The sequence below is a fragment of the Scatophagus argus genome, chromosome 20, assembly GCF_020382885.2.
Source record: "Scatophagus argus isolate fScaArg1 chromosome 20, fScaArg1.pri, whole genome shotgun sequence".
Taxonomy (NCBI): domain Eukaryota; kingdom Metazoa; phylum Chordata; class Actinopteri; family Scatophagidae; genus Scatophagus; species Scatophagus argus.
In genome coordinates, this window is record NC_058512.1 from 2,592,115 (window position 1) to 2,612,700 (window position 20,586).

Consider the following 20,586-nt stretch of genomic DNA (forward strand, 5'->3'; position numbering starts at 1 on the left):
GTTAGTTCCTATGTTTGGTGGATGTACTGTGCTGGCACAGTGATGTGGAAAAGATGTGTTATTATTCCACCTGCTGATTTCTTTTAATAAAAATAATGCATGACCTCCACTCAGTGAACCATATTTAAAATCTTTCCAAGTCACCACTCAACATGTTTTTTGACTCATGAGACCTGCCACCAGAAGTCCAAACACAAAAGCAGGAAACGTGATTATAATGTTTTTGTTTTTTCAGATTTAATAAAATGAGTTTTTCACTCTTTCAGGAGTTTTTGTATAATAATAAAAAAACTTCTTACTTTTAAAAAATATCCTTGTTTTCTGAATGGCTTGAAAAGGACGTTTCTAGACTTGTTTATAAAATTAAGTATCTTTTGTCCCAGTTGGCTTGCCATACAGCACACAGCAGTCTGCACGTCCCCTGCGCGCTTGCGTCATGGATTTGCCCACGTGCAGATGTTTATGCTCCTCGTGCACGTCTGCGGGAGACGATGTACAGAACGCAAAGGAATAATGGAGGAAAAATGACAAATATTTACATTAAGAATATTAAATGACAGAATGAAAAAAAATAACTAAAGCAGATTTAATTTTCTCTTGTGTTTCGTCCAATAAACCCTTCTAATGAAGGAACTATTATGCTGCCTTCAGGGCCCATGGGAGAAAGTGAACATTCTCTCATGGTTCAAAGGTGGTCGTCGCCATCGTTTTGTCACTTGCCTAATTGACGCATTCCTACCTCAGAAAATATCTGTGTAGCACTAATAATTAATAAACTGACTGACACATTGGTTATAAATGGTTATACAAATGGTTATAAAGGTTTCAAAGGAGGCTCAAATTCAAAGCCCTTAATGAATATTCTGCCATGTAGTGATATCAGTAAGTACCTGCTGTTTGTAACCGTAAGTAGCTCGTAGCTGAAGTTAAACAATGGGCCCCAGGTCGCAGACATGAAAGAGTTTCCACACGCCTCATCAAGGAGTAAGACACTCACACTGAATAAGACAGCAGTGATTAATACCAGCCTGATACTAATAAACATTCCCTTTTCAGCTCTTTTTGTGCCTTCTTGTGGTGGTTTTACATCCTTTTGGAGTCACTTTGTGTCTCCTTGCATTTGTTTTTCATCATTTTGCGTCACTTTATGGTAGTGTTGCATCTATTTTTGCGTTTCCGTGCGTTTGTTTATTCTCACTTTGTGTCGCAACTCTGATGATTACACCCGAAAAAATATGACCTGGGACACACTTTAAAAATGAACTTATAAAGCTTCAGTAAACGAATCCCACAAGAAGCCTCTTAGTTACCATCTCCATCACAGAACTTGAACGCCACATGGCTGTAGGGGGGAAGGGTGCACCAGTTAAATCCCTCCCCGGATTTGACAACACGCACGCACCTTGACTGCTTGTAAACAGAAGCTCACACGTGACACCGAGAGCCGAGTCGCGCGACCGCATTGTCTGTGAGCGGACAAAGAGCAACACAGACAGCGTTGTTGAGCGCGAGCATCGGGCAGGTAAACAGGCAGGTGTCATGACGACCGACGTTATCTGCCCCCCCACCCGCCCCGATATGAAGCCAACTCCCCCCCTTCGTTTACATCGCGGTGTCCGAGCTCGTCTGACCGCTTGAACTTCTGATGTCTGAAGCCCGAACCGGACCGTTTGGAGGGATAACGACGTTAGCTGCGTTTTCTCCGGCTCGCGAGCAGCTGGCAGCGGCTAAACAAAGCTGGACAGCCTTTGTTTCACCTCTTAATTTAGCTACTCTGTTTGTTCGCTTCAACTACGCCAAATCTCACTTTTCTAGCTGGCATCTTACGTTAGCTAGCCTTAGCTAGCAGTAGCCTTTAGCCTCCACACCAGAAGAGATTTTTTTTCGAGCTAACGTTAATCTACTTGTCCTTTTTAACTGGCTGGATGAGATGTCATTCACGATGGAGGATAACTTGGAGTCCGGATGGGTGTCCGTCCGACCCAGAGTCTTCGACGAAAAAGAAAGGCATAAATTTGTCTTCATCGTGGCCTGGAACGACATCGAGGGAAAGTTCGCCATAACCTGCCATAACAGAACCGTACAGAGGCGGTCCATTTTTCTTGACCCGCTGCCCGACAGTCCTCCCGCCGCTGGGCTTCCTGCTCCCGGTGCCTCCGTGGCAGACAAACACGCAAGAAGCCCCGTCACAACGAAGAAGGATGAAGTCCGTCAAAGTAAAGTTAGACCGCACTCTGTCCCTAAAGGAAAAGCCACAACAAAGGCTTTAAAAGTGGGCAGTTCAAAGACATCCGAGTGTGTCAGCCATACTTTGGGATCCTGGGATATTGTGACACCGAAGGTTATTGACATCGAGTTCCTGGACCCAGTGGACGTCTCTCTCTGTCCGGATGACCCAGACCCGGGGGACAGTGAGAGCAGCGACCGGGAGGATTTCAGCTGGGCCGGGCTGTTCTCCTTCCAGGACCTGAGGGCAGCGCACCTCCAGCTGTGCGCCGTGAACTCGGACCTGGAGCCGTGTTTGCCCTCGTTCCCCGAGGAGCAGTGTGGCGTGTGGACGGTACTCTTCGGTGCCGCCGGGGTGTCCCAGCGGGAGACGGACGCCCTGTGCTACCAGCTGCAGGTGTACCTGGGTCATGCCCTGGACACCTGCGGATGGAAGATCCTCTCGCAGGTGCTTTTCTCCGAGGGAGACGACACGGAGGAGTACTACGAGAGCCTGAGCGAGCTGAGGCAGAAAGGCTATGAGGATGCTCTGGAGAGGGCCAAAAGACGCATGCAGGAGGTGAGCTCACCTTTCTTTGCTTTTAGGTAGTTTGAGAGTTTATTTTTAATACATGTGGGGTGTGAAGTCTGTTGGCACGTGGTGTCACGAGTTCATAAAAGTCTCTTTAAAGCCAGTCCTGTTAGGCGGAGGGGGATTTTTAAGAGGGACTGGTGGTTTTCGGAACATAATTGTGCCTCATGGTCTGCTTATTCTCCTCCTCTTCCTTTGCCCCCCCTTCCCCGGTCTCTGTGATGCACCATCTGTTGCTGCACGTTCACAGACCTGTAATATGATCTGGTCTGGCCAGTCACCACACTGCAGCAGGCTCAACAGTTTGAGGGGAGTTGCATAGGAGCACGGGAGAACAATTAGAGGCGGAGTTAATGAGATGATGTGTCACCACAGCTGCTCAGATTGTTTCAGCGGCCGCGGCTCAACGAGCTTTTCCGTATTTTTAACAAGGTCTGCAGAAACGTGCCAGATACTGCTAAGAATAGACGAGTGACAAGCACAACTTTCCGTGTAGATGTAGTAAAATCCGGGTCACGATCACTGTGTGTGTGTGTGTGTGTGTGTGTGTGTGTGTGTGTGAGTGAGTGAGTGTGTGAGAGGTTAGACCGAGCCTCAGGCAAAGTCTGTCACCTCCTCTGTTGTTTTTGTTCCACTGATGACACAAAGCATAAACAGCTGGCTCAGGGCTCGGCCCGGCCAGGAAGAAATTATTAAAATGTCACACTTGTGTCTTTTGAAGGAGCTGGTTGCACCTGATGTCATTAAAATGGCACAGATCATTACATGGATATGACCTCATGCACTGATTCATTGTTTGTTGTCCGAAAGGTGATCTCCTTTAAATGCTTTGTTTGTCCCGCAGTCCAAAACCCAAAGTTCGCACAAGTATGACAGAAAAACAACGAGATCCTCGCATTTGAGAAGCAGGAACTGCTGAGTGACGTGACAACATGTGCCAAATAACAGACCACAGAAGAGCTGAGATGATGAGCCAATTAGATGATTAGTGAAACAGTAGGAAAATGGCAACTGTTCTGGTCTTGTATTAGTTGTTGAACACTAAACAAGCTCTGGTTTCAGCTTCTCAGATGTTAGGCTTTGTTTTCTATAAACCACTGTAACTTGAAAATCTCTTGGTTTTTGACTCGTGCAGAGCAAGCATCTCGTCTCCATGGACTCCGCTTAACAGTGTTGGTACAGTCTTCACTATATTCTGATATTTGTTGGATTAAAAGATTAGTCAGTCGACTGAGAAAGCAGTCTGCAGATCATAACCATAGTTCTAACCGTTAGCTGCAGCTCTGAACAGCAACGTGCCTTCGTGTCATTGTGACATTAAGTTATTTGAGAAATTCAATCAAGAGCAAAACCAAAGAGTCTCAAAAGTGAGGACACTCTGAGTTGACGGGGTCAACATCAGCATGTTTTATTATTACAGGACAGTTTTGTTGGATTGCACGTGTCTCCCACTTAAGTCCACCCTTGTCAGACCTTGACTGCAGGTCATATAATAAGCCTGGTCTCAGCACTTGAACACTCGGAGCCTCCAGTTAATGACATGTTGAAGTCGGAAGAAAATCGGACACATGCTTTTGCTTCTGTTAAAGTAAAACGAGATCTTAACCTTTTTTTTTTACCTGATAGTTTACTTGATGTACTGTAGAGCTGCTATAATTTGTCCAATATCCATTTAATCTACCAAAAATTAAATCGGATTATTGATTTTGCAGCAAAACAGCACAGAATTTCCTGTTTTTAGCCTCACAAATGAATGATTTTCTGCTTTTCCTTCTCACATATGAGAGTTAACGGATGTTAAACACATAAATGTTGCTCTGCGGGGGAAACATAACAGAGATTAACCAAGAAAATAATCAGCCCATTATTAGATAATAAAATGTAGTGCAGCTCTTCTGTAACACCCGAAGAGAAGAAGGAGAAGAAGAAACCGCAGACTGGGATTAAGATATTATGTGATTAGAAGAAAGTATAGAGCATTAGTTGAAGATGCTCACTGGTTCTGTGCCCACGAGCAATATGGGCACCACAACAGATTTGTGCATCACAGTCCTCCACTCCTCCCATTTGCTGGTGATGGTGTTTTCAGGACCCCCCACCCCCCTGGACTGGTTGTTTGGTGTGTAGGGAGCAGCTGGAGGGTTGCTGTTGTGCAGCCTGAATCTCAACCCCGTTTGAGGTAACTGGGCTGAAGAGGCAAAAAAATAAAGATGAAAACACTCCACAGATGGAGGCCATCCATCCGTCAATCATTGACCAGAGTCGCAGTTTTTCCTTATCTGTGGCGTGTTGTTCCGTACAATCAGGCAAACCGCTCGTCCGCAGTAAAGTCGACGTGTTGCAAACTCATTTTATGGCTTTGTTGGGCTCTTTGATAGCTGCTCGAGAGGTGACGGTAATATAAAGCGTGTGAAAACTGGTGAAACATTGACTCGATTTGTCGACTGGAAGTCAGACCGCATGATTATAAAGCAGATTGTTTACAGGCTGCAACAGTTATCCTCATAATGGATTCACATGCTGATCAAGCATGTGGTCTCTCTATATGAAGACGTTTTTGTTTTCAAAAGAACTTAAATGATAACCGAAATTGTTGGATAATTGATTAGTTGACTCATCGTCTCTGCTCCACATAAATGTATATTTCAGGCAAGTTTCTTCACTCTTGATTAGTTTTTAATCTGCAGAGCCCGAGGTGATGTCTTCCAGTGTCTTGTGTTGTACAACCAACAGTCCAAAACTGAAGATATTCAGTCATAAGTGAAATAAAACAGAAAATCCACACAATCAGGACTGATTTCATCATTTCAGAAATCAGTCAGCCTCGCCTGTGTGTGATATATAATATAAACACCATGTGTCATGTAATGTTGCATGGTGTTTATATTATTTAGCATATAAAAAGTCTTTTCCTGCTGGATTTCCTGCCACAGGTCCGAGTCCAGTCGATTCGGCTCCGCAAAGGACGTCACCGTTCATCTGAGGGAACGCTAAGCGGTGTCCACTTCAGACTCGTTTTGAATTTTGCGTTTTTTGAACGGCACTCGGTTTCATCAGAGCTATGAAACGGAGCGTCGGCTCGAGTTCCTGCTGTCAGACGCTTCAATTAAAGGGCGAAGAGAAAAGTCCTGCAGCCGGAGCAGATTTAGTGCCGACAAACTGGAAGAGTTAGTCCTGATGACAGGGCTGCAGCGGCTGCACTGTAGCTCCCATCGCTCACAGCATCCTGTAATTATGGACTCATGGCACAGTGGCTCACTTTCTGTAGGCTTAACTGCTAAATTTATCACATGAACATTTGTGTTTTTTTGTTTTTTTTTAATGACATCTTTTAATTAAGTCCGGAAAATGACAGAGTTCAGCTGTTTTTTTTCTTATGCTCAGTCAGTAGTTTTGTAATTGTGATCATATCATCCACAATAAAAGTGTAAAGTGTTAAGGTCGGGTGCAGGGCTGAACCTGAGGTCTTCCTTCATTATCGAACAATCGGATGGTTCAGCTTTTCCTCTGAGAGAGTTGGAGGTCGGAGTTCCAAGAATAAATCTGCTCATTATTTTGTCCATTATTTGATAATCAGGCTGTGAAACTTTAAAAAATGATTTTGTCACTGATGACAGTAAATGAAGGCTTTGCTATTTAAGGACAGAACTTTGGGCTCTGGGAAAGTTTGCGATCAGATTTTTTTAAACAGTTAATCGTGAAAATAATCTGCAGGTTAATCAATAATGAAAATAATCATTAGTTGCAGCCCTGTAGGTCAGAGAATCACGACTCGTGTGACGAGGGACATCCTGCCCAGAGCTCGCATTTTTAGGTCACCAAACTGCCATCAACATCAGCCACAAGTTTTAAATCATTTTTATTGTTTATTATTAAGACAAGTAGACCCGCTGCCTTTTTAAAGTTCAGGCTCATCAGCAGTCTTTGCTCCTCTGCCGCCTTGAATGTCACCATCAGCACACACATTTGAATATGTAAGAACAGATAAGGCAGGAAATGCACATGTGGCATATAAACAAACATCCACCTTCAAAGGAGGCAGCAAATGTCAGGATGGTGTCAGGGATTCATTTATTCAGTGTGAGTTCAAACGAGCACTCGGTCCGGACTCGACTCGTCGGGCCCAGGGGTTTCCTGGCTCGCGGCGGCTGCAGGGGCAGCGAGTCGGTGTGCGGCCGGCCAGCGGTTGCCAGGGAGACGGAGAGCCAGGGTAAACAGTGGGAGCAGTGTTCGAGCTGAATCGTGCTGTGTCTGCCCCATTCCCCGACGTGGAGGGCTTTGGAAAAGCAGCCTGGAGTCAATATAAGAGTCTCTGTTCATATCTGTGGCTCCTTGCAGAGAGAAGAGCACTTTATTCACTGTGGTACTATTACATTTCAATATTATCTGAGGCAGAAGCGAAGGACAAGCGTTGCACTGTATGAATGGGAGCTGCTGGTTTCTGAGAGCTCGGAGACGAGTTGTGTTTGTGTGTACAATAACAGTTTCGAAAGCGTTTGTCTCAGGAACAATGAACGATCTGTGGGTGGTGGGACATATGGTGTGAATCAGCACCAGTCGGCCCATTTATTCTCATCGTACGGCACTCAAACATTGCATTTTATGGTATCATTCCCGACCACACACACACACACACACACACACACACACACACACACACACACACACATACACACACCAGTGTGCCTGCACTTGCTTTTATAGATTAGGCTTTTTATTTGCCTTGAGCTTTGAATGAGCTTTTGTTTAGGACTCGTAATCACGAATTTGACTCGCAACACACCAAAATCCAGTTTTTCCATTGAGTTTAGCAAAGACAGCATCACACTCTCGTTCTGTTCTTGTAACTAATGCCGTTAAATAGGCGGTTTTGTTGTGCTCCTGGCAGTATTTTTGTGATGAGATATGAGAAGTGTTTCACTTTGTCATGGAATTTCATAGTGGAAAGTGTTTAAAGGGTAATTCTAATGATATTCTTCCTTTATTGCTTTTATTGTTAACAAATCACATGATTCACAAGATCACTAAAATAAACAGCTGAAAACAGGCTGCAACTAAGATTGTCAACTATCAGGACTTCAACACTCCTTTGATACTACATATTGAGAAGATTTCCAGCTTGTGATGGTATCAAAAGCACTGGAGCCATTTTCTTTTTGCTGTGATGTGTAAAGAGGTTTCAAGTATGTTTTTGTTTTTTTTAATGCCAGTGTTGTATGAAAGTTTAAAATCTGGGTATTGTCACAAACTTAGCCCATAAAAAATACCTGTTATAATCTCCTGAAACCCAAGTTTCTTATATCTGATTTTGTCCACTGTAACCCCCCCCCCCTAATTTATTACTCATTAAAGAAGACAAATAGTCACATCTGAGCCCCTGGAGCTTGTGGGCTTTTAAAAGAGAAATTGACTATCAAAGCTGTTAAAGGAAAATATTTGAAAAGTATGTATTCTAGACTCTTTGGAGTGAAAGAAAGCATTGGTTTTTAAAAGAAAGGATTTATTGAAAAAGTGAAACAACAGCAGCATCACATCCTGTGGACGTCTTCTCTTTCCGTGTTTTGTCGCAGGTGCTGGACAGACACAAGGCCATGGACAGCATGGTGGAGCTGCTGCAGGTGTACCCCGAGGAGGACGAGGCGTATGGAGAGCTGCTGGAGGCAACGACTCACCTCTACCACTACCTGCTGCAGCCCTTCAGGGACATGAGGGAAGTGGCAATGCTGCGCAGACAGCAGATTAAGGTAATACACATACGCACACACACAGATACCATCTGTTTTAGGGTTTGATTTAAGTAGGTTTAGGCCTCACTGTAGTCTGCTCACTCGTGTGTCCTGGAACACACTTTGACTCTCTCTCTCCGCTGCAGTGTACTCCACCAGTTCCAGTGGTATTTTTGTGGTTTTGCAGTTTCAAAAAGCCAAAGTTAGCGCTGGGAAATGAGCCCTGAACCGCTGCGTGGTAGAGTCCTGCACTGAGCCCACCCTTTAAGTCCACTGTAATGACATTAGCATTAGTTGCCGAGGCTACATGTGATGATGATGATGATGACGATGTTGATGGTGTAGTAGCTGGTCTGTCTTTGCATCTGGGGGTTGTGGAGGGTGGAGGATCAGCCAGAGGGCCCCCCCCGTCCCCGTCCCAGCCCAGAGCGGCTTAACAACCAGCTTTATTACAGCCGCCACTAAACCACTCAGTAATTCTGCAGCTTCAGCACACTCCTCTGTTTTCCTCACTTCATCTTTGTTGCTTTTCTTCATTAGAGGCTTGAAAAGAGATGTAAATCCGCAGGCTAATCTCTACTGTCTCACGGCCTCCACAGAGCCGGGTTCAGTCTTCCCTGGGGTCAGTAGGTCACAGTTCTTCACGGTCCTCGTACACTCGTTAAGCAGCCCAGCAGGAGGGGCTCACATACATTTAAAATAAAGGTGACGATGTTGAAATACAACAGCAAAATGGATGACTACAAATATGAAAACATTCATTTAAACAAAAGCAGACAGGAAGTCCATTACCTCAGACACGTTTATCAATACTTTCCAGAGCTGCTGAAGGTGTGACAGCTGCGGTCAGCTCCACCGAGGCCAGCGTTAGTTGTGGGTATTTAATATAAGATTTGGGTTATCATAGCTGTTTCTGAAGGCTCATGCTGCTCATGGTACAGTTTACAACCCAAGAGAGATGACAACTGTAAACAGGAAGTACAACTTTGGAAAATTGTCACCATTAAAAGTTTAATGAATTAACAAGTAGTCGTTCCTGTTCGCAGTGTATCCGTGCATGTACAGACCACTGACGCTGGACTAATGTGATACTGATGAAAACCTAAAAAGTGAGAGCAGATTTGGTAGTTGTGATGCACAGATGATAATGACATCTCCAGAAAGTGTACATGCAAACCGACTTTATGACATTCGTGAGTCATCATCATTTTGCCTCATCACTGACTTGTGTAACATTTTACGACTGCAGTTCTTTAAAAGGTTTTGCATCGCGGGGATGGTTAGCAGAAAGTTTTTACATGGAGCTGATTCAGGGATTTTTGAGGGCACTGCGTAAATCTGAAGGTTGGAGTGAAGTAACCAGCGGCAGCAGGTGTGTCTGTTCCACATAACTTCATGAGCTGCACGAGAGCAAGTGAGGAGGAAAAACCCACCAAGCAGGAGAAAATGTTCCAGTGGTAAGGAGAGAAGAGAGGCAAAGAAACAAAGGAGAGCTTGTCCGAGGTCTGTGTCTTGTTGGTTTGAGTTTGACTGAAGTGTCACACAGCACTGAGTCCTGTTTGAATGGACGCCTCCTGCTCATGTGTCTCCGTCTCTCTCTTTGTCCTCTGTCCCTCTCCAGACGACATTCCTCACGCTGCTCATCCAGCCTTGTGTCACAACCAACACAAGCCACCGTGTGGGTGTGTTTATGACTGTTTATTGTGATGGTATTTGGCTTCTTGGGCGGGTGCTGATCTAATTAAAGAAGTTTCACTGATTCAGTCTGTTAGTGAATCAGTCGAGGATCAGTCTGATGATATTTCTGTGTATATAAAGTGTGTTTATACGGTAGCTTCTTCCTCTGCGCCAAAGAGCTCCTTTGTTGTTTAGAAACTGTTAAAAACACGTCGGTGAGCGACACTGTGAACACACACACTGCAGTGTATTTTTGGCTCAGTCTCATACATACCACCCTTTACCAGATGAGGATTAATCCGCCACTGAATATAGTCCCCTTAACAGACTGGAGGTGTGAGGTTTGAGGGCAGAGAGGAGGGGGATCTAATGACAGATACTTTAGTGTTGCAGTGTGGTTACTGTGGTGTCCAGCGTTTTTAGAGCAAAGAGGCTAAAAAGTCAGAATATCTTGGCATCTGCTTGTGTCTGTGATTGTTGTGAGGACCTCCATACCCCCCAGTTGGGAACAGATTGCTCAGTGTTAGCGTGTGGCATTATTTTAAGGTTAGAGAAGAGATGTTCGGGTGATTCCTCCTGAGAATGTGAACTCTGTACGATGCCAAAGTTTCCAGCTCCACCACCTGCTCCCCTCAGGGCGATCCAACGACAGAAAACAAAGCTGTATGTAAATGAATCACCGATGCTGACAGCGGCGGTTGGTTTCTCCCGACCTGATGAGTCAGGGGATCGTAGAGATGTGAAGGGAAGCAGTGGGAGTGGGGCACTGGAAGAACAAAGCATACAGTCATTTGCATACAGTTTGTATCCTGCCTAATGTCGCAGTGAGGTGAAACAGACGAGCTGCCGAGTATCAGCTGCTTGCTAGAACTGCAGACGGCCCTGACCTCATCTGCAAGCGTGGATACACAACACTTGAGAGGTGGTTGTAAAGACACGTCAGTGCTTCAAGACAAAAGGCCTCCGACTTCAGGAGGAAAACATGTGGATGATTTGTGGGGTTGGGAGGAGTTAATTAAGTGTTTTTGATCCGTGATGTTTCAAGGTTGTTGTATTCAGAGGCTATGCAGGCTGAGTTTTACTGAGGACTTGATCTGCTTGATTGATTTTCTTGATTGGCTGATCAGCCCAAGGCCCAAGGTGACTGCCTCAGATTGCTTGATTTGTCCAGCCAGCAATCCAGAATCCAAAGATGTTTTGTTCAAAGCAGAAATGAGAAGCTGAAGCTAAAAAAGAGCTGCAGACTGTGGCCCCAAATGCATTTCTTTTTCATCGGGCTTTAAGATCGACAATCATTACTGATCTCGCGTATCAAAATATTTTCGGATTATTTTTCTTCGGGTCCCCTACAGGCTGACCGTTGCTGCTCTGCAATGAACACTCGTCTGTCCTTCTGTAAATGTTGTCCTTTTGACTCCTACTCAGCTGTGGACGTCCAGGCTGAACTGAATTGGTGAATGAGAGAGCAGATGGAGCAGTGAATGAATGTTCACCTGAATGAACCAGCAACAAAGGGTGTCAGGTATTTCGCTGACTGGTGCATTGTGGGATGGACCTCTGGCGTGTTGGAGCGTTGCAGGCTCGGTGTCCTGTTGCCTGGAAGGTCAGAGGGCAGCCATGAATTAAAAATGTGGTTTCTCTCTAACGTGTCTGAGATGCTTTTGCACCACAGGGAGCTCCAGTTTCACATTTGTCACATGGCAACGGTTGCCACAGCGGCCCCTCAAACACCTGCCATGTTTACCTCCACCTGTCAGGCAAATTTTATACAAATTCTGTGATATCACAAATCCAAATATGCAAATGAAGTAGTTGTAAGACCTGAATTTAAGTAAATAATCTACCTGAACGTTCACTTGCACTGGGGGAAGATTATTATTAGGGTGTACATACACACAAGAACAGCTCTTCTAATTAAACACATCATGACTCAGAAAAGTAGTTTTTACACATTCATAGATCATGACTCTAAAAGTTAAGTAGTCACGTCATTCATCTGGGGCTCATCGATTCATCTTGTTATTTTCTCAAGTAGCTGATTAATCAGTTTGTCTATAGAATGTCTGAAAATAGAGAAAAATACTTGATAAATTTTTTTAAGTAACATTTAAAGTCATATTTGTATATAGTACATTTACACCAGAAAGTAATAATTCTTTAAAAAAAAAAAAAAATTAAATTGTGCCTGAAAATGAGTCTGCAGCACTAAGAGAGGATTAATATACACATTCCATAGGATGTTTTTTTTTGTTGGTCGACTGATTGATTTGTTGTTTTAGCTCTAAATTAATCAAATAAATAGCTCAGACTGCTGCTGTGTGTGTTTAAATGCTTATCATACATTTACAGCAAATACATCAGACAGGAAGTCCAGAAAGTGTGAGGACACTTTCATCTTAAAGGACAAGGCTGGTGTTTTTCGGTGTTGTTGTTTTTGTCAGCAACCACCAAAATGTTGGGCGTCCATCCTCACATGTAAACGGGCAGCTTTGTGGAGCCTGACAGTGTTTTGTTTTTTTTTACTCACTATTTTAACCATATGAGATAAGGACCACCATGACGGTATCTGCGCTGTAATCCTAGCGTCACTTCTATTTTCAGTGACTCTGACACGTCTGGGTCTCGTCACCGGCAGCTGTTGACCGGAGGTGTGGAGAGAATTCACCAACGGTCCACATCCCCCCACCCTCCACACCCCCCTGCCACTTCCTGCCTGCTTTTAGCTGTAAACAAGAAGAGGAGTGAAATCCGTTATGGCTGCTCCGCACTGCTCAGACGTGAAGCTGGTTTGGTTTGGTTTGCTTGCTGTTATTCACAGACATCCCAACATTAACGATCGTTACGGTGAACAGAGCTAAAATATGAAGTGACACCAGTCGGTTGAAGGAGACAACACTTTATCCTCCCCCTCCGTCGCATCATCCTGTCTTTATTAGTCGGTCATATTTCTCACTGCACGTTGTTCATAAAATCACGTCACTTTGTGTGTTTGCAGAGCAGCTTTTTACAGGTTGATGTTAAACCTGCTCACTCTTACACAAGCCTTTTTTTGTTTTTTTTTCTGCATTTTGGCTGACCTCAAGTTGAAATACGTTTTGTGCCCATCGATTTTGTACAAAATGCGGTGTCTTGAACTATCTGTATAAAACAAGTCCAGCAGAGTGACAGCGAAGGCTCTACTTGATGCTAAGATGTTTTGCTTTAGTTTGACAGCAACAACAACACGCGAAGAAGTTGAACGGCAGAAGCTTTTAAAAGTCACACAGTGAGACATGTTGACATGTCGCCGGGCCTGACTGACGTGCTCAGGGCGAATTTCTCTGCCGTTTGTCGCTCTGCGGGTGTTTCGTTTTGAGCCGAGTTCACGTGTAGGTGCAGCTCTTTGGCTCCGTTTCCTCTTTGTTAAAGGATACCTAAACAGTGAGATCAGGGCTAAAAGTGAGCCCAGTTAAGTTGTTCTTTCTCACTCGACTCCTCTCGTTCCTCACTTTTCTCTGCTTTTTCTGTCAGACTTTCCCTCTCTGGTGTCTGACGTAATCTCTCCCCCACCCCACTCGGTCCCGGTTTCACCCCAAAAACCACTCCCTGTTCTTGTGCCTCACGTGCAGACACACATACACACACACACACATACACACACACACACACACACACACTCACACACACACACTCACACAAAGCACTGAGTATGCAGGCTGACAAATCAAGGCCTTTTGTGGTTTGTGATTACTGGGATTCTGTTTATTTTTGTGCACCTACACACATCTGTTTTACATTGTGATATTAATACATGAGTTTATGAGAGGAGGAGGAGTTGGAGCTGGTCTGACTCTGTACATTTTGTTCCACGTGGTCTTCTTTTGGAGGAGGGGGCAGGACTCCACGTGGCACTGCTTTTTCCCCCGTTTCTCACTCTTTTTTCACATGGCCTGACACGAGCTGCTGAACTGTGAAAAGTGAACCTTGGTTTACTTGTGATGTTGTGCCACGTTACACAAACTCCTTCCAGAGTGTATTCAGATTTGTCTGTCGGTTTAATAATTATTCCAGCAGCCCAGTAGGACACTGGGTTAGTGTCACGGTAAACAAAAACATTCGGCCTCGACTCACTATCGCCACCACCTGCCGTAACTTGCAGGTATTACAGGGCAGCGAACGGTCTGAAGCGGGAGTTTTCACACTGCTGCTGTGAGGCAGCGGCGTTTAAAGGGAGTCGAGAGGGAAGGAGGGTGAGGCAGAGATACAGTGTGAGATGAAAGGGAGAGGCGCATGCCAGGACCACAACAGGAAGTCTGTGATTGTAGTTTGGCCTGCCGTGGCACCTTTAACTGTAATTTGTGTCATGCTAGTATTCCTTTGTGGAGTCACAGCTCAGTCAGCTCTGAACACTCTGACGTGATACACATATTTCTAAGTCTCGTTTTCCGAGGATAAATAAACGAATAAACATCCATAAATCTGTTGGAAGTCCGGGATAAAAAGACACCCCCTCCAAAACTCCAGAACCTGCCATGCACCCTCATCACGTGTTGAAGTTTTCTTGAGTGTCAGAATAATCCAGTGGTAGTTGTCTGTCCGGGCACATCCACAAACAGGAAGGGCTAACGGCTAAATCAGCGTACTTTTAACGGCACCAAATTGCCAAAATGTAAACACACAGGCAAGCTGGGTCCTTCAGCTAATTCACTGATTCTGTGGCAACAATACACTTCCTGTTTACATTCCCAAAAACTGATTATGTACCAGATAAGACAAAGAAAGTGTGGCGGGCAGTGAAAAACCTTTGATTTATAAGTTAATCTGCTAATGCAAATATTGTATGTTTGACCGGCTTCAACGACCTGCTCTGACCCCCCCGTCAGATCTCACTGGAGACGGAGCGTCTGGGTCCTCGTCGTGTGGAGAGCCTGAGGAAGGAGGATGAGGAGTGGCAGAAGAAGGCTCACGCCGCCGTTCTCTCCATACAGGACCTGACTGTCAAGTTCTTTGAAACTACGACTCGGGCACAGAAAGGTAAACACTCCGAGGAGGCATTTCCTCTCTTCTGTACAGCACTGTGTGGCTTTGGCTTTGCTTCTGACCTTTGAACCTTTGTGTTGCATGTTTACTCCTTAACAAAGTGCAGCTAACAATCGTCCACCCAGGAACGATTTCAAACCAGCGTTCCCCCCCGACTCCAACCTCTCACATACCAAAGGTCCCTCCTTCCTCTGAAAGTATTTTAATCCTCTAAACATCTCAGCTATGAACCGCTGGGAAGTTTGTCAGCTGATTTCTGTTCAGGCTTTGAAAAGACTTCGCTCGCTTGAATCGAAACACTTGTGCTCTGTTCTAAAACACTGCTTTAGCATCCATTTCAGGGATGCAACTTATTGATTAATCTGTTGGTTATTTTCTTGATTAATCAATTAATCATTCATTTTGTAAAGCCGAAGAAAACAGTAAGAAACGTCAGTGCGTATCATCTAAAACCCAAATATATTCAGTTTAGAAGGAAGATCCTCGCATTGCAGAAGCTGACACCCTGAAACTTTGGCTTTTTTTATTTACAAAGAATCAAAAATGATCAACTGATTGATTAATGGATCTGTTTCTGACAATCACACATGTGTTGCAGCTCTGTTTGAGCGGATGCGCGCTGACCAGAGGAAGTTTGGCAAGTCGGCGTGGGCAGCAGCAGTGGAGCGCATGGAGCGGCTGCAGTACGCCGTCTCCAAAGAAACCCTGCAGCTGATGAGAGCCAAAGAAATCTGCCTGGAGCAGAAGAAACATGGCTTGAAGGAGGAGGTAAAGTAGACCACAGTGTGAGAGAGAGTTTCAGCCACAGTGACGGGAGTGAAAGACGCAAACGCTCGGATGTGGACATGTTGAGAGTGAAGGGAAAAAGCAGGATAATGGCCGTGTTGGAGAAGTGACCTCATGGCTCAGACATGCTGCAGTGGAGTGAATAACATCCTGGTCGACTACACTGGAAATGAGTCACTGGGAATGTCTGCTGGGGTCAAATCCTCGATGTGCATGTGTAAAAACATCAAAGAACTGCAAAGTATTTGAGAACAGGAACGCTTCCTCGGGTTCAGTTTCCGCTGGGTCCACTTATGTTAAAAAACGCAGTCAGGAAGTGAAAAGCCACCCAGCCTGTGGGCTGCGGGCGTCGAGTAATGCAGCTGTGTTGCTGTGGTTTCAGATGCAGAGTCTGAAAGGGGGCGAGGATGCCATGCTGCGTCTGGACCAGCTGGAGGCGCTGTACTACGAGCTGCAGCTGCAGCTGTACGACATTCAGGCTGAGGTGCTGCGCTGCGAGGAGCTGCTGCTCACCGCTCAGCTGCAGAGTCTGCGGAGGCAAATGACAGGTGAGCCCGTCATTTTCCCCCTGCGTCCGTCAGCACGGGAAAATCACTTTTAAATTCATTTTGATGACTCTGCTCTGATGCTGCACCAGAGCGACAGGACGAGGTGGTGTACTACGATGCCTTCGAGAGCCCTGACGCCATGAAGGGTGAAGAAGACCCCGTGAGCCCGCCGTCCCCCCTCAGAGATGAAGAACTCTGCCTCCTGCAGCAGAGGACGCGGCAGCTCGAGGCCCGCAGGGGTCGCATCACTGCCAAGAAAGTCTACCTCAAAAACAAGAAGGTAAACAGCGAAGGTTAACGAGGAAAGAAGTCTGGAAGTCTTTTACAACAGCTGCACAGGCCGCTTTAGTGTGTCATTCATGTGCTTTGTCTTGAACAGGAAATCTGCATTGTCAATCACAACCAGAAGATTCAACAGCAACAAGGAAGCCATGACGACAGAAGGTTTATACAGGTGAGACAGAGACAGGTGCTGCTTGAGCCAGGCGTTGTATGGCACAGTACGCACTGTGACGGAGTAGGAACCACACTGGAGTTTGTTTGGTTTACTTGAATTAATAACCCACTTGTTGCTACATCTGCTTTGTTGTCTCCTGTACAGGGAGGAGAAGCCGATGAAGATGATGAAGCCAAGAGAAATGCCAGCGTGAGTCAGGAGAGGCAGAGGACTCTGGACCGACTTCGCAGCCTCAAGCAGGTGAGAACTCGGACGTCCGCCGTCTCCCTCGCGCTTCGCCTTTTGACTGATCCTCATGTCTGACCTCCTGTTGCTGACCTCCCCCTCACAGCGTTACCCTGGCCAGGTGACCCTGAAGTCCAGCCGGCTGCGTCTGAGCCAGCCTCACAGCCGGAGGAGACAGCAGCCCAGCACTCAGGCGGCCAGCGTTCAGACCGACTGCATCTCGGACCTCCCAGAACTCTCTGCTCCTCCTCCGCCCGACGCCTGCGACAGCGTGTCTTTACCTACAGTGGAACTCCAGAGTCTCGACTCTGCACCGCCCTTCCTTTCGCTGCCTCCCCTCTCAGCCTCCCAATCTATTCTTTCACTTGGTGCTCCTGCCCCTCCCCCTCCTCCTCCTCCTCCTCCCCCTCCTCTCCCACCTCCCCCGCCCCCTCCACCACTTCCTCCCTCAGAGGAGCAGCAGCAGCAGGGAGCAGGCGAGAGGATGGAGGCGGGCAGCCCAGTGCGGCACCACACCAGCGAGTGTGAATCTTCCTCCCTGCCGCTGGCGCCGTTTTCCCCTCGATTCTTCGACAGCAGCCAGCTGCTGACGGCGAGGAAGAAGCTGAGGAAGACGGCCTCGCTGGACTCGTCGCAGTGGAGGAGAGGTGAGGAACAAACGCAGTAAAACTACACATCCCAGAATGCAAAGTCCGGCGGTTATCTTTTCCCATCACGCGTTTTCTGAATCTTATGTAGATCTGATGATCAGGGTCAGAGCTAAGTCCTGCGATTGCTTCCTGTGACAGACTGTCACAATAAAAGCAACAAGGGAAATGTTGAGTTTGCGTCCACAGGAACGTGACGTTGTTTTAAATGTGTCTTTTAAACGTGTCGGTGTGTGTCTTCAGCGAGCTCCCCCATGGACGAGGTGCTGGCCTCCCTCAAACGGGGCAGTTTCCACCTGAGGAAGGCCGAGCTGCGCGTGCTGGCTCCCGACCCGGACGACGACAGCAACAACATCCTGGCTCAGATCAGGCAGGGCGTCAGGCTGAAGAAGGTGCGGACTCGGCCGGAGCAGCAGCGTCACGCCAAGAGCTTCCCGCACTCGGCCGACGCTCTGACGCGCAGCATCCACGAGGCCCTGAGGAGAATCAAAGAGGCTTCGCCGGAGTCCGAGTCTGAGGACGAAGGCCTTCCATGCACTGACTGGGAGAACTAATTCGGCTTATTGAAAGGCTTTTGTGTTTATGTGGCAGACAAGCCAGGGTTAAAACCCCCGGACCACCTTGGTGCAATTTGAACAAAGAAACAAAACAAAACAAAAAACGTTTGATTTTTAATTTTTTTTGTTTCCTTTTCTTTTTATATCAGCAAACTGCTCAGAAGTGTGTTTGTGTTCATACTTCTGCGTGTTGTTTGTAAAGATGGACCACTAATCTTTTCTTTTTTTTATGTTGCTGTTGTTGCTGTGGCGTTCATGGCGAGGATACAACCTCTAACCTCTCATTATGTCCGAGTCGTACTGTAGCTCGCTGTGATGGGTTTGTTTCAGGAAGGGAGCAGTTTGGTTTTCTCTCACTTCCAGTCAGCGTTCAGACTTTCTTCACTGAAACCTTCACATTCAAACATGTGACGGCCGTTCGTACTGTATGTTTGCGCTCATTCACTCACCCAGAGTGGTGGACATCGCATCGTTTCACCCAAAAAGCCAAACAGGAACTGATTTGTGTATTCAGCAAACCAAACCTGCTTGTTTTAGCTTTCTCAGTTTACGTCTCAGACTCTTAACTGAGTCGAATCGGAGCTCGCGGACGCGATGAAGAACAGCACACTCCAGAGCTCAACCACGTGATTGTCATGTTTTTACATTGTCCTCCGTGTCAAAGCAGTCCACTGACATTTGTCTTCTGTTGCAATGAGCTTTTCACAATACGATAACTGTATTACACAGTTGCCATCAATTCCAGGGACCTTTACAGGAATGAAAACAGGAGGTTTGATAGGTCGCAAACGAACGCCTCATTACTTTATGTCCTGACAGACGTGAAACGTGTTACTGTCCATAAGCGGTCAGCGCAGTCGTTTTCTGCCGGTCCCAGAATGAAGCCCTTCTTTCCCCTCATACAAAACTTTCTGTTCAGCATCACACAGCAAGAGGACAGCGAAGACCACTGCAGTGTTTTTTCTTTGTTTGTTTTTTTCCCCCCAGAGCTAAATACCATTTAGATTTCAGCACCAGTTAAGATGTAAAAGCTTCTTGAATGTAGCTTTGGTGGTTTTCTGTGACCGGCTGTCACTCTGAGATGGGAAAAAAAAGAAGAAGAAGAAGACAGATGGATGTAATATTTTCAGTATCTGGAGAGGATTCCCTCTGATGACTGATTCCCTCTGTTAGGATACATTAAATCACGCCTCAGGACCCCGTAAGGAAAGTGATGGCACACAGCTGCAGATGGTGAAAACATTACAATTAGAGCTGGAGGGATTCGTCAGAAAAATAATCTGCAGAAAGATGAGTCGCCCTGTTTAATATGCTGTAAACATGCAGCATCAGTTTGGCTGAGGCTTCAGCGCCCCCTGCTGGTAACAGACGACCTGACATCATTTGTATCGTGTGCGATGTTGACCCGACAGCCTTCTCTCTTCCCACTGCCTTGTTTATTTGATCCCACAGTATTTACTTAGTTGAGTTGTTGTTTGAGTGTGTGTGATTTTTATACCAGCCTCTTTTTATGTGTTAAACCTGTCTTAAACTGAAAAAAAACTAACACTTCCTGTATTTAACAAATCCTGCACTGATGGCTGAATATAAAGGAGTAGTTCGACATTTTGGGGGATGCATTTATTTGCTTTCATCTAACTCTTGCCAAAAACAAGTCGAGTACCTGAGCGCAGGTGGAGTCGCACCGCAGAGCTGCCATTCGAACAGCCTCCCTCGCTTTACTCTCAGCCCGTCGTGCTTTTGTTTTCCCCACAAGCTGAACGTCACACGAGTTCGACCTTTGACCTTTATGACCTTATGCATGTGACTGGTTTTAAGGACGAACCCATCACAAACGTAAGTGCAATAATTAAAAATGAAAGACATTTTATGAGTTATACTGTAATGAAATGTAAAAATCATGAGAAAGTATATCCGCATGCCTAAATGTTTTGAAGTATTTATTGAAACTTCATATTTTAAATTTTTAAAGCGTACAAATGTAAATGTACTTTATAAAGTTTTCTTGTTTTTGTTGCTTTTTTTCCCGTTTCCTATCATGACATTCCTCTCTGCTTTCTTTGTCCCAGTTATTGTTTTCCTTTCCAAATAAAATTACGCACCAACATGTTGTCTTTGAACGCTTCTTGGTGCCTTCATGAACAACA

General features: G+C 45.7%; 1 protein-coding gene across 1 annotated transcript; it reads left to right on the plus strand.

Moving 5' to 3' along the window:
- Nucleotides 1-1,256: 1,256 nt before the first annotated feature.
- jmy (junction mediating and regulatory protein, p53 cofactor) lies at nucleotides 1,257-20,546 on the plus strand. The gene is made up of 10 exons (XM_046375269.1): nucleotides 1,257-2,785; nucleotides 8,368-8,541; nucleotides 15,063-15,213; nucleotides 15,818-15,987; nucleotides 16,388-16,553; nucleotides 16,643-16,833; nucleotides 16,933-17,007; nucleotides 17,155-17,250; nucleotides 17,342-17,882; nucleotides 18,126-20,546. The coding sequence occupies exons 1-10, from the start codon at nucleotides 1,931-1,933 to the stop codon at nucleotides 18,434-18,436; spliced, it is 2,730 nt and encodes a 909-aa protein (XP_046231225.1). The 5' UTR covers nucleotides 1,257-1,930; the 3' UTR covers nucleotides 18,437-20,546.
- The last annotated feature ends 40 nt before the right edge of the window (nucleotides 20,547-20,586 follow it).